Here is a 12,036-nt window from a genome sequence, read left to right as displayed (position 1 = left end):
ACCGCACTATTTCTGAATGTGGAGAATTAGTGCGGACAGTCAACTGCAAGTATAAACATGTATTAGCGGGCAACTATTACACTAAGTAACCTCACTTTGGAACTGGTACATCAACCACGGTACCATTGAAATGAACTCGATGCTTTTTGACAATTTCCTGTAGCTCCATTGACAATTGTCCTTCGTGCCACCGACCGCAAACGTCCAAGCCATGCCGCACCGAATCATAGCCTTTCGAGCATAGGTAAGGCCAGCAATATCACGCATACCATTCATAGCGCGAACTGTCTTTGAAGCCAGCTCCAAGAAGAATCGCTTCCCAGGGTTCTTCAGCTGGTGCGTTGTCCACAACCATGCGTGCCAGCTGAACAAGGAGAGCAGGGGAGAACTTGACTCCAGCAGATTTTAACCGATGGAATTCCGAGAGCAATTCAGCGTATACGTACGTAACCCAATCAGCGCGCCGGCGGCCTCTGCCAGAAGCCGCTTTGACGTTCAACCTCTTCGGCCCGGACGCAATAACTGGGTCGATGCTGCATACTTCTCAACCTCCGCGCGCATTTTCCACCAGCGCGTAGCTTTAGAATGGTTTGCCTAGCATAAGGCATTGTTAAATGCATAGCATAATTGAGGACATACCTTGTATTCGCCACGGAATTCTGCCGGGAACGCTGTAATGACACGCATATTGTTGCCATCGATCCCGTTGTCGTCTGCATCTTTGATCATCCAATTGATGACAGCACTCTTTTAGCAACAGGCACGACTTGTTGGAGTTTGCGCTTGCGCTGGTTGCTTGTCTGTTCGTCCTGGTAGTCTTGCTCGACGTCCTCCTGGCGGTCGTCATCTGCTTCCACATTGTGGAATACCACTTCGGCTGCGTGTACGTCCATTGTTCGACGTGGAACTGTTGTGCTGGCTACTGCACGAGCAAATGCAGCGATGATTGGCGATGGTGACGTTAAAGCCTCAAGGGTGCCCAACGCCATTACCATTTCAGAAAATTGAAATCTGCACTATTCCTCCACCACTCAAATCAAGAATTTGCCATCACATATATTCGTGTGGACCGCACTAATTTTGAATCCGCACTAATTTCCAATCCGTACTAATTACGGTAAACGGTGTACTGGAGGTAAGGTTGTGTTGGCGTAGCTACAGTAATGTTCAATCAGGGCCTACCTAAAGCGCAACGATTACTCTTAGCCGCATTCGTACGTTTTAAATGTCGCAAACATTATTGTGTGGAATGGGCTACAAAAGGGATCCCACCATTGGTCCCCATGCATCATGGTGGGGCGCCAGCTGACTGCCACCGACCACAACAGTATATACTCCTGCTGGTTCGTGCCGTTTTACTTATGCTGATCGACACCGTTTCGTGTGCAATGTCGGCTCGGCAGTATTTCAACCAATAGAAAACCGTACATGGTAAATGTTAGTGATATGTTGCTGCTGCGACAACCGCCTCGTCCAAAAAATATTGACCAATCCGAATTCAATCATTTGTCGGTCATCCAATCACGGGGCCGAATTTTGTCGGTTCTTATATGTAGTACTACAGTAGTACTCGTATGTGATTGTAAATACTGCACAAAAGCAATAACATCACCGACTGGGCGGAGTCACAGCGTTACTCCGGTGCAATTAATTTCTGCACATAACGTTAGCTTAGTATTTTTAGCCATGATGAAGCATGCAATGGGTCGAAAGGCCGGTAGTCCCATCAGTTCGTTGTGACAGGAATGCGTATGTAAGCTTGACTGAACGGTATCCAGATTTCTTGAACGTTTTCCCATACCGGTGTAGTGTTTCCCCTTTTTAGAGGTCGGTTCATGGTCTTATGATCGATAAGGCGGTTTACTGTTAGTCTCCATCATGTGCAGCAGGCCGCCATGCGTCGTGCGGTTGTAAAGATGTGCATTGTTGGCGCATTTTCATTGGACGAAATGGTTCGACTTAAAATAGACTACTCGGAGTAATTCGTACTATTAATACGTAACGTTACAGTGAACATCGGGATAACTCGCATGAGCTGTTTTTTATGTACTAAGTTAGTATGAAATTGTATCAGACCGAATCTTCCTGCTCAGAATATTTTTTTGGTACTCCCGATCTCAAAAGTTGTGCTCTCAGATTGGCGCACTGGCAAACAAAATATGACTTTATTCGGCATCCCAGTATTCCATTCGGCATGTACAGTGTACTGTATTTCAGGATGTAGTACTTCTCTGCAGTTGTTTTTACTGAGTAGTAATACTAAGCCACGGTGAGGTGCACAGTGTGCTGTGTACTTCACGTTTGGATGTATTGCCTGTTTTGCAATTATCTGCCTCCTCTGTCCGGATACTGCATTCCCTCATTGACAGGTATTTCTGAGAATAGAAACAGTAGTACTGTTTTACTACTACTACGTAGTAATCAGATAATTGTTCAGTAGTACTTGTAGACCTCTTGACTACAGTACCTCTTGACCTGATCCTAAGGTATACAGTAATGACCTCGGAAAACCGGTATGTATCCCAAGGCTATGTAGTGGACACAAACAAGCCTGCCAAGGCCATTACGCCCCTCTATCAGTCTGAGAATTACATCCAACTTCCTACCACACCATCCATCGCAAGCCCTTTCCAGGGCGTTTTGGCAGCCTACAATGCTATTCTTCATTTTTCATTTTCGCATGAAGTTCTCCCTCCTTAGTGCCATTGCCCTCTTCGCGGCGTCGGCCACCGCCCAAACCAACAACGCCATCGCGGGCATTGACGACAGCGCTCGTTCGCTCAAGGTGTCTGATGCCGAAGGCGATGCCGACATCAACATCAACCGCGCTTGTCACGAACAAAACGGCAACTACATCCCGTCCCTCAAGACAGGAGAGTACTCGACCAGTGCGTTCCACAACTGCTTCCGCACTGTCGCCCAAACCTACGAGTTCACCGATGCGTTGGTCGCCCAAAACCCGACACTGCTGAGCAAGTTTGCCATCTCCAAGACGTACAAGGGGGCAACGATTTACGGGTACAAGTTGTCTAAGGGCCACTCGCAGTCGCTGTACTTTCAAGCCCAGGTACACGCCCGCGAATGGATCACGGGGTCGTCGATTGTGTTCTCGTTGGCGTCGATTCTGGATGACATTGCCAACAAGAATCCCACGGCCGCCGACGAGTACGACTTGTACTTTGTGCCGATCGTCAACGTTGACGGCGTCGAAACCTCATGGGGCGTCCGTCGATTCCTGCGCACGAATTTCTTTGGTGTCGACTTGAACCGTAACTGGCCGACTCCCTTCGAGAACCCCAAACCCCCTGTCAAAGGCGACGAGGATTGGCCCGGACTTTGGCCGCTCAGTGAGTCTGAAAACGAGGGCATCAATGATTGGTTGAAAACCAAGCGCAATGAAATCCAAGGTTTCATTGACTTTCACTCGACGGGGGGGCTCATCTTGTACCCGTACGCAGACAATGGCGAGCCCATCGGCGGGGGATTTGATGAGAAGTTCGAAGTCCTCGGCCGTGGATTGCAAAGCGCCTTGGGGGCGTACACCCCTAAACCGGCGCACAAAGTTTACTTGGCGTATGGTATATTCTCAGATTACGCGTTCCGCGAGTTCAAAAAGCCCGCCCTGACGATTGAAATTATCGGCAATGCATTTAACGTGAACGCGTCGACCATCCCGATACGCGGCCTTGAAGTGTACAAAGGCATCAACCAATTCGCCAAGGAAGTCACCGTGTTCAATGGCTGATACGTCACGCCCACCAAGCCGTCTTGTGGAGATTAGCAGCCATGAGTTCGACTTAAAAGTCAAACCGTATTGTGTCAATCAATGTTACTATTAATATCTTCGTTTCGTGGTTTTCAACTCCCAAGTACAGTGTAGTCTACACTGTACTCCTAGGTAACGTAACAATGACATCATGAAACAAACCAGGTCTTACAGTAATACTTGCTAAAAGTCTCTACTTAGTACTTATTGTCGATTTTCTTCAAATTTCCCAATTCTGCATGTTTCGTTCAATCGAGCACAAATAGAGCCGAGACATCTGATTGGCTATTATGCACTTCGCTGTTTTCAGTAGAAACTCAAAAATGGATTGTAGCCAATCAGCGACAAGTAATTTCGGATTGACCAATGGGAGAGATTGGTGCTCGGGCAGGTGCCGCCAATGAGAAGGTAAAGTTATTATAATCACGCTTGCGACGCCGCATCAATCCGGCGTCGCAAGCATGGCCACGATTCTTATGACCATTTCAGTGTTCACGTGCATCCGCCTCGACCCCGTCGCTCCATGTGTCCCGGTTCATAGCACTCTCTTCCCACCCAAACAATAGTCTGGTCCGAAAACTCAGCTCCAACATTCATGGACGTGCGCTTTGAAGTGCGAATGATATGGCGCTGCAGATCTGACATTTGCAGAACGAGTTGGATGCGCGGCAATCTCCGCGTCAGATCATTCGCACTTCTCGTTTCCAACACTATACATCCCTAATGCAGCCTCGTTACCATCAACGACTGCATGTACCCATGTCGTTGGATGTTAAGCTGCGTGCGACAATGTCGAGTCGCCTAAGGTGATGTTCGGGCTTCAAACGTGTGTGCTGTAGCTTGTTGGTAGTTTGTGGGCTATGTGTAGAGCGAACGTGTAAGGCAAGAATTCATAATAAGTTAGTTGCGGTAGACTGAGTTACAGTAGTGCGTAGGTGTAACAGCATCTCCGCCGCTCAATATCAATGGAAGTTGAGATGAGTGAGACTTGGTTTCGTCACGAGTACCCGAATGACGCCAGCAATTGCAGCCTGCAAGTGGTTTTCAATGATGTTGCATATGCAAGCCTGTGTTATTGTCGGCACTCATTACTCCTAGCTCAAGCACGTATAAGTTATTAAGCAACGACTGGTAGTTACAGTAGCCCCATGCATATGTGCCGTGCTTCAATTTCCCTGGTGGCTAAAGGTCAAATATGCAGTTTTGGCAACCCCAACGGTGCGACGGTATCTACCGGAAACGGCATATTTTTACCGCGAGACGGCAAATCGGCCATTTTTACCGTTTTGTGACCACCCGACGGTAAAATACCGGAGCCAATCATAAACCCACAAACCAGCATATTTCCAATAAAACGCATGTATTTGAGCATGGACATTACCATACCAATACTACACTGCTGGAATGGCTCTCAACGGGCGGGGTGCGAACTTCACCACTGACGAGGACTGCTAGCTAGTTTGTTCGTGGTTGAACATATCCCAAGATGAGTCTAAGGGGGGCGGGCATAAGGCCGAGCAGTTTTGGGCCCGCGTGGGGGCGACTATTGCACCTATGGCGATCCGGACTGCCATCGCACAGTACGATCCTTAGCTACCTGGTGGAGCAACATACTGGAGTAATGCAATAAGTTTGTTGGGTGTTCATTATGGTCTCTTTTAAGGTGCGGTCTTGGCCCCGGTGTTTGGCGTGGTCCGTTACTCATGCTTAGCATCTCCCAAGCGTCGTCCATGTCCTCATCCATGCCTCGATGGTATTGCACAATGTTGACGCCAAGCTTCCATATCCGGAAGTGACAGTTATGCGGATTTTATACCGTTTTACCGTTGGGGTTGCGCAAAAGTAAAATACAGTGAGGGTAAACGTCAAAATACAGTCTGATTATACCGTCGCACCATTGGGGATGCCCTTATACAGTAGTATTACTCGATCAATTTTTCACCAATCGAAAATCTGAACCCGTAACTTCTGTTAGTTCTATCGTTATTGATATCTCCCTAAAAAATATCAATACAAAGTTGGCATACTGTAGTTGTCGAAAGACAAAGCATTTTTTCATAGTCTTTAAATGACTTGCACCCATACCGGTAGCTAAACTTTTATTTTAAAGATTATACTAAAAAAAACTACTTTATTTTGAAATTATATTTATTTAATATTTATAAGAATATTAAATATGATGTTTGTGAATGTGACGTCATCTTGCTCTGATGATGATGTCCAAGTCGTGTGTCGTCCCTGTGTGCTTGTATTTCATGAGTGTAAGTTACCACCACGCATCTGACAAATCTGCCCCAGTGGTCACGGGAATCCTGCTTCGTTAGCGTATCGCTCAACAATCGCACCAGCCCCAATTCCGTTTCCATTCATGACGTCAGCCTTTTCTCGTGTGCTCAAGTGTCGATTGTAATGACGTCTGCAACATGCTGTTTCGTGACTGGTACAGAGCGACCTCTGTTCCCATCACTTGTCACACGTGATGTCCAAACAGTAAACACATTTCTCCACGCAAACCAACAAGCGCTCGCTCGCTCTCTCTACCTGTACCACACTTCAGTGATCACGAGATTCACCAGATCGGTTTTCTCCTTTGTGACATACTGAGTACCATAGTATCCTTAAAATAGCTCGACACTTAGATTTGTCCACACCAAACTTCAACTGGCCTCGTTCCAATCAGGTGCGTTTCATCATCGTGGTCGCTGGCATGACGCCCCCTTCGCCGCATCTGTTCACTACATTCCATCATCCTCGCTGCGACCGTCACGAGTCGTCGTGTGATATCACCACCAGCTTTTGGATGATCCAGTCCTTGTTGTCGCACACATCGCAAAACGTCATTTCCCAACTCATGTGGTGGTTCCATCTTCCTACTTCGTCGTCGTCGGCTTCGATCGCGGCATCCTTCATTTCCTGCGTCTCCCGTGTCAACTTCTCCATGGCGTTGTACATCGCGACCTCCCATGTCCTCGCCATCTTCGCCCTGCAGGTTCTCCCATCCTGCCGGTGGCAAACCCTCGTGTTCACCGGCATGCTCTTCTACACGGGTGTGCTCGGCGTCACCGCCGGCGCGCACCGCCTCTGGGCGCACAAAAGCTACAAAGCGCACGGCCTGGTTCGCGTTGTGCTCATGCTGTGGCAGTCCACGTCCCTCCAAGGCTCCATCTTCGACTGGAGTCGGTGGCATCGACTACACCACAAGTTCGCCGAAACCGACCTCGACCCGCACAATATCCACCGCGGCCTCTTCTACGCCCACATGGGATGGCTCGTCATGCGCCCGACCTCGCGCATGGTGGCCGCCGTCGCCGCCGTTCCCTGCGACGACCTCCTCCAGGACTGGGTCGTTGCAATGCAGCACCGTTTCCACTGGGTGTTGAACCCCATCATGTGCTTTGCCATGCCCGTCGCCGTGTCGTCCTTTTTGTGGCGCGAGGACTGGACCACCGCGCTCCTCGTCGCCGGCTTCCTCCGCCAAGTACTGGTGATGCACGCCACATGCGTGGCTAACAGCGTCACACACATCGTCGGGTCCAAGCCGTACAACGCCGTCCTATCCGCCCGCGATAGCCTCTGGGTCGCGCTCGTGTCGCTGGGCGAGGGATACCAGAACTGGCACCACCAGTTCCCCCAAGATTATGCCGCCGCGGAGGACGAGTGCCCGTGGCAATTCAACGCGACCAAGGCGTTCATCGACGGATGTGCCATGGCGGGACTCGCGGGCCACCGACAGCGAGCGCTGCACTTGTGGGGCCAAAAGAAGTACGTGCTGCGGTCGCGCCTCTTAGACGAGCTGCGGCCGTTCCGGACCTGCAATCCTAGTAGTACTAGTAGTACTAGTAGCCATGTTGGGACTCGATTGTCGAGCGAAACCATGAAAAACTAATCCAAACTACCTATTTATGACATTGGTCCTTGAGATCACTCAGGTTTACTGTTAATATTGACTGCGGTTAGAACTTGGGCGAGAACTACTCAAACATGCTCCAAGATATGAACACCAAGTATTATGTGTATTCGCTATAAACCTCCAAAATTCGTGCAGTTTAAATCACTTTGGAGTTGTGATTGGTTGAATATACTTGTCCTTGCTGTAAGAGCCAATCACGTCCACATGAAATTGGAGTAGCCAATCGCGTCGATTCGTGATTCGATGACGGGGTCTGGAAATCTGTACCGAATCACAATGTAAGTACTATTAATTTTACTATTAAAATAGTAATACTTTACTACTGTTCAGTAGAGTTTCAGGTTGGTTCGATCCACTTTTCCCAGTAGTGTACCAGTTAGGGCATCCCTAGACAAACGTTATGATAGTACTCGTAAACTGTATGTGTGTTGAGGCTACTAGTAGTACTAACGTTAGTAGTAGTACCCGTGGCTATTGGACAAGTATTATGTAGTCACATGTACTAACTAGGTAGTCTGGTGCACGTTTGTCTGGTTGGTTTTACGTAGCCTTGGGGGTGGTCCAGTCGGCGCCAATGGGTCCAAAGTCGTTGATGATTTCACGGTGGCAGCTCCACACGAGTTTGATCGCTTCGGGGGTGCCGATGGCGCCGGCGCGGGGGTCGCCGGCGGGGCCGAACCAGTGGTTCTGGGGGGCGCCCGTCGTGCGCGCGCGGATGCCGTTGTACGTGGTGCCGTTGACCGTGTTGGCCAGAATGTGCTGCTGGAACGCGATGTCGCTCGACACGACGGATGCCGTCAGGTGCGCCTCCATGCGCTCGAGCATGCCCAACACCGTCTCGACGTCAGCGTCCGAGTCATATTCCGTGATCACTTGGAACGGCCCAAAGATCTCTTTGGTCACGAGCTCAAAATGCTCGGGCTTGGCTGCTTCCGACAACGGGACGAACACGGCCGTGGGTTCAATCGCGCCATAAATCGACGGAATCGAATGGTTTTCTAGTTTTAACAATACCACGGTCAGTCAAATGAGTCATATGAAAGCTTAAATATCAACGGAAAGAAAAGTTGGGTCTATTCTTGAAAATAATTTTAAAAAATATTGTGAATTCGCTATAAACTTCCAAAATTCACCTGGTTTGTCGAATCAATATTGAATCACGCCACAGTTGTGATTGGTTGAATATACTTGTCCTTTCGAGCCAATCAAATCCACTCAAAAATGGAGTAGCCAATAGCGTCGATACCGGGATTCGATGGCGAGATATTCGATTCGACGGGGTCTGGAAATTCGTATCGAATATACCACAATAATAGCAAAACACACATGTTCAAACGGATCAAAAACTACCATGTTTTGTATCGATTCGGCCAAATGTATATCTATGCATCTCCGTGGAATCGCCGAATCATAGGATCTGACTGATAGATTGGCTCTGACAGAAACGACAAGAATATGCAGCCAATCAAAACGTTTAGTGCCAGTCAAATCCGAAAACCACGCAAATTTTCAAACATTTTAGAGAAAATTCACCAATATTTGCTCAAAACGTACTCAATTCCTTGCCGCCAAAAGCCAACCGAGCGCCGGGGATCTTGAGAAGGTCGTCGACGTGGTCCAGCATGCGCTTGGTGGTGACCGTGAGCACGGGGCCGATGGTCAAGTCGTCCAGCTGGCGACGCGAGGCCAGAGTCTTGAGCTTGTCTTCAATTCCTGCCTTGGCCCTGTGGATAATTTTAAAAAATCAGCGTGAATTTCGACATTTTTTGGCCGAAAACACGACAAATGAACCAACCAGTTCTTATGGTAAAACAAGATGGATTGCGCCGAGCACTTTTGCCCCGAGCACGCGTACGCGTCTTGGTCCGACACCCACGCGACGTAGTCGACGTCCGACACATCGGGTCCCAAAATCTAAACAAAACGATCGGTTTAGCCGAAAATATCACTCAAAACATGTGAAAATTTGGCTGAAACATGGACAAACCTTCCAATCGAACCCAGCATCTTCCAACTTGATGCGGCCCTTCAATTCCGTTGCCAACTTTTCGGCCACCACCGACGACCTAGAATGAAAAAACATGTCAATTTACATGTCAAAACGGTCAAATCGTGTCAATAAATGAAAACGACGAAAAAATGCATTTTGAAACAAAAACAATAAAAAACGGACGATATTTATATATCAAATCGGTAAAAAAAGTGTCCATATAGATTGTGGATTCGGTATAGATTTCCAGACCCCGTCGAATCGAATCACGAATTGACGTGATTGGCTAATCCAATTTTGAGTGGATTTGATTGGCTCGTACAGAAAGGACAAGTATATTTTCAACCAATGACAACTTCCAGCGTGATTCAATATTGATTTGACAAAACCACGCGAATTTTGGAAATATATAGCGAATTCACAATATATACCAAAACGTGCCAAAACAAATAACTTTTTGTCATACAATCCATCCACATGTGAGTATATTCCTCAAATATATATATATATATATATAGATAAATATATACCCCGTGAACAAGGTGTTTTTCGGGTTGCCCTTGAGCAGCAACTCGTTCATAACAGGGCCGTCCGAGTTGATGAAGTCCACGTCGGTAAGCGGCATGCCGCACGCGTGGAACATGCGCAGCGCTTCGTACATGACCACGGCGACCTTGGAGTCGAGCTTGAGAGTCACGCGGTTGCCCATGTAGAGCGCGCCGAGCAGCTGCAGGATGGGGATCTCAAAGGGAAAGTTGAACGGCGTGATGAGCGCCACGGGACCGTACGGCCATCGGTGGCCGGTGCTCATTTGACCCAAGTGGTCGCCGGGCACGCCGAACGAGCGCGCGAGGAAGCGCACTTGGTCGCCAGAGAAGTTTTCCAAGAACTTGCGGGTAACCACCACTTCGTTCTTGGCTTGGATGTAGCTTTTGGGCGCGACGCGTTGAATCAACCGGATGAAGTAGTGCTCGATGTGGGGTTCACGGAGCATCGCGGCGGCTTTGTGGGAGATGTCGCCGTACAACAAGTAACGTTCCACGTTCTTGAACGGGTTGTGCAGCCCGTGCTTGGGCGTCGAGCGCAAGTTGTCGATGAACGGCTTCAATTCGTCCTTTTGCGTCAGCGGCACTTGCAAGAACACTTCGCCGGTCAATGGATCCTTGATGCCCTCGGATTTCTTCGTGCTCACCCACTCGCCATTCACTACACGGCAACCACGTAAGCTTCATTCAAACAATCAACCTCAGATCTGGTAAATACTGTCGTACCCAAGTTGTGGATTTCGGCAGGGGATGCACCAGACAGCGTCTCAGGGTTCACCTTGGCCCACGAAGGCAACGCATATGCAGTAGACGCATTGCGCCGGAGGGCCGACGTGAGAGGAGCGGCACGGAACAGGGCACGAGACAACATGTGCACCTTTTCGAGAATGATGCAAAAGGTGCACCATGGGCTCAAAAGCGAAGTTCGAAGTGATTGCGCTTGCGTCATTCAACCAATCAAATGATGTGCCATGATATCCGGAAATATATCCGGAACGACTACCTGTGATTGCAATGTGATAGAAGAACCGAAGTTTGGATTTCCTTCGAAGGCTTCAAGCCGTGAACTCCAACATGAAGTAAGCGATGGACGATAGAGGCGGCGCCAAGGAAGTGTATCAGCAGTAGTTCGAGTTGATCATGCATGAGCATGTGATAGTCGCATACTTCCCGAGCATGCTCCGCGCGACGTTGCTGTGTGAGGTGCTTGTCGTACTGCACGTTCTCATTGTACAGATCAATCAAGAGCACTTCGCGATCTTTGACGCCAAGAGGTGCGCTCATGATACAGCATACTTCCAGGCTCATAGCCTACTAATGCTTGTTTGACTGACGACTACGACGACAAGAGATGTTGCATTATAAGTATGAATCTATTTTCTATTCGGACCGTACAGCGCTGCTTCCTTCGCTGATGCTGCTCGCTCCGCTATGGGTACATTTGTCGCTCCTGTCCATCCAGAATCTGCTGCGTGAAGTTCAGGGATTGATCCTTTCGACCAGGACATTGTTTTCTTCGCGTTGCAGCTAGCTCGTCACATTGAATTGGACGTGGGCGTTGTCCTCACCGAGGGCTATTGTTTGTCGGGCTCTTGGTTGGTCTCAACGTGGATGCCTGTGACGCCATTCCTCCGTCCTTTTGCCCCTCGCTTCGCGAGCTCCTCTGGCGTCAGACTCCCAATGTCAATTCCATCGTCCTCGTCGTCATGTGTGTCGGGTGTGTCGGCTGGCGTCGGGTCCATCGTTCGTGCTGCTTGTCGCAATGATCTCAAATCCCCCAGAGCTGTCAAAACTTAAACTGACCAATCAGACGGTCAAACTGAGT

General features: G+C 48.8%; 4 protein-coding genes across 4 annotated transcripts; 2 read left to right on the top strand and 2 right to left on the bottom strand.

Moving 5' to 3' along the window:
- Nucleotides 1–259: 259 nt before the first annotated feature.
- Nucleotides 260–893, bottom strand: H257_02938 (hypothetical protein; the record flags this gene model as incomplete). Its single annotated transcript, XM_009826777.1, has 3 exons — nucleotides 260–533; nucleotides 640–719; nucleotides 747–893. The coding sequence occupies 3 exons, from the start codon at nucleotides 891–893 to the stop codon at nucleotides 260–262; spliced, it is 501 nt and encodes a 166-aa protein (XP_009825079.1).
- A 1,787-nt stretch (nucleotides 894–2,680) lies between these two features.
- Nucleotides 2,681–3,745, top strand: H257_02937 (hypothetical protein; the record flags this gene model as incomplete). The annotated part of the gene is made up of 1 exon (XM_009826776.1): nucleotides 2,681–3,745. One exon carries the CDS (start codon nucleotides 2,681–2,683, stop codon nucleotides 3,743–3,745), a length of 1,065 nt encoding a protein of 354 aa, XP_009825078.1.
- Nucleotides 3,746–6,431: 2,686 nt separating this feature from the next.
- On the top strand, nucleotides 6,432–7,674 carry H257_02936 (hypothetical protein). The gene has a single exon (XM_009826775.1). It carries the CDS (start codon nucleotides 6,474–6,476, stop codon nucleotides 7,650–7,652), a length of 1,179 nt encoding a protein of 392 aa, XP_009825077.1. The 5' UTR covers nucleotides 6,432–6,473; the 3' UTR covers nucleotides 7,653–7,674.
- Nucleotides 7,675–7,991: 317 nt separating this feature from the next.
- Nucleotides 7,992–11,095, bottom strand: H257_02935 (hypothetical protein). Its single transcript, XM_009826774.1, has 6 exons — nucleotides 10,938–11,095; nucleotides 10,197–10,872; nucleotides 9,664–9,742; nucleotides 9,472–9,590; nucleotides 9,231–9,400; nucleotides 7,992–8,674 (listed from the first exon to the last, which is right to left on the bottom strand). The coding sequence occupies exons 1-6, from the start codon at nucleotides 11,080–11,082 to the stop codon at nucleotides 8,217–8,219; spliced, it is 1,647 nt and encodes a 548-aa protein (XP_009825076.1). The 5' UTR covers nucleotides 11,083–11,095; the 3' UTR covers nucleotides 7,992–8,216.
- Between the last annotated feature and the right edge of the window lie 941 nt (nucleotides 11,096–12,036).

Source organism: Aphanomyces astaci (assembly GCF_000520075.1).
Source record: "Aphanomyces astaci strain APO3 unplaced genomic scaffold supercont1.5, whole genome shotgun sequence".
In the NCBI taxonomy this organism is placed as follows: Eukaryota; Oomycota; class Saprolegniomycetes; order Saprolegniales; family Verrucalvaceae; genus Aphanomyces; species Aphanomyces astaci.
This window is presented reverse-complemented; position numbering and strand designations above follow the sequence as displayed.

What these genes read in the sequence shown, in the direction of transcription:
- H257_02936 (XM_009826775.1), top strand. Translation starts at nt 6,474, where the DNA reads ATGACGCCCCCTTCGCCGCATCTGTTCACTACATTCCATCATCCTCGC.
- H257_02935 (XM_009826774.1), bottom strand. Translation starts at nt 11,082, where the DNA reads ATGTTGTCTCGTGCCCTGTTCCGTGCCGCTCCTCTCACGTCGGCCCTC. An exon ending in ATGCTGGGTTCGATTGGAAG is followed by an intron (nt 9,591 to 9,663) that starts GTTTGTCCATGT and finishes CGTTTTGTTTAG; the next exon opens with ATTTTGGGACCCGATGTGTC. An exon ending in TTGTTTTACCATAAGAACTG is followed by an intron (nt 9,401 to 9,471) that starts GTTGGTTCATTT and finishes AATTATCCACAG; the next exon opens with GGCCAAGGCAGGAATTGAAG.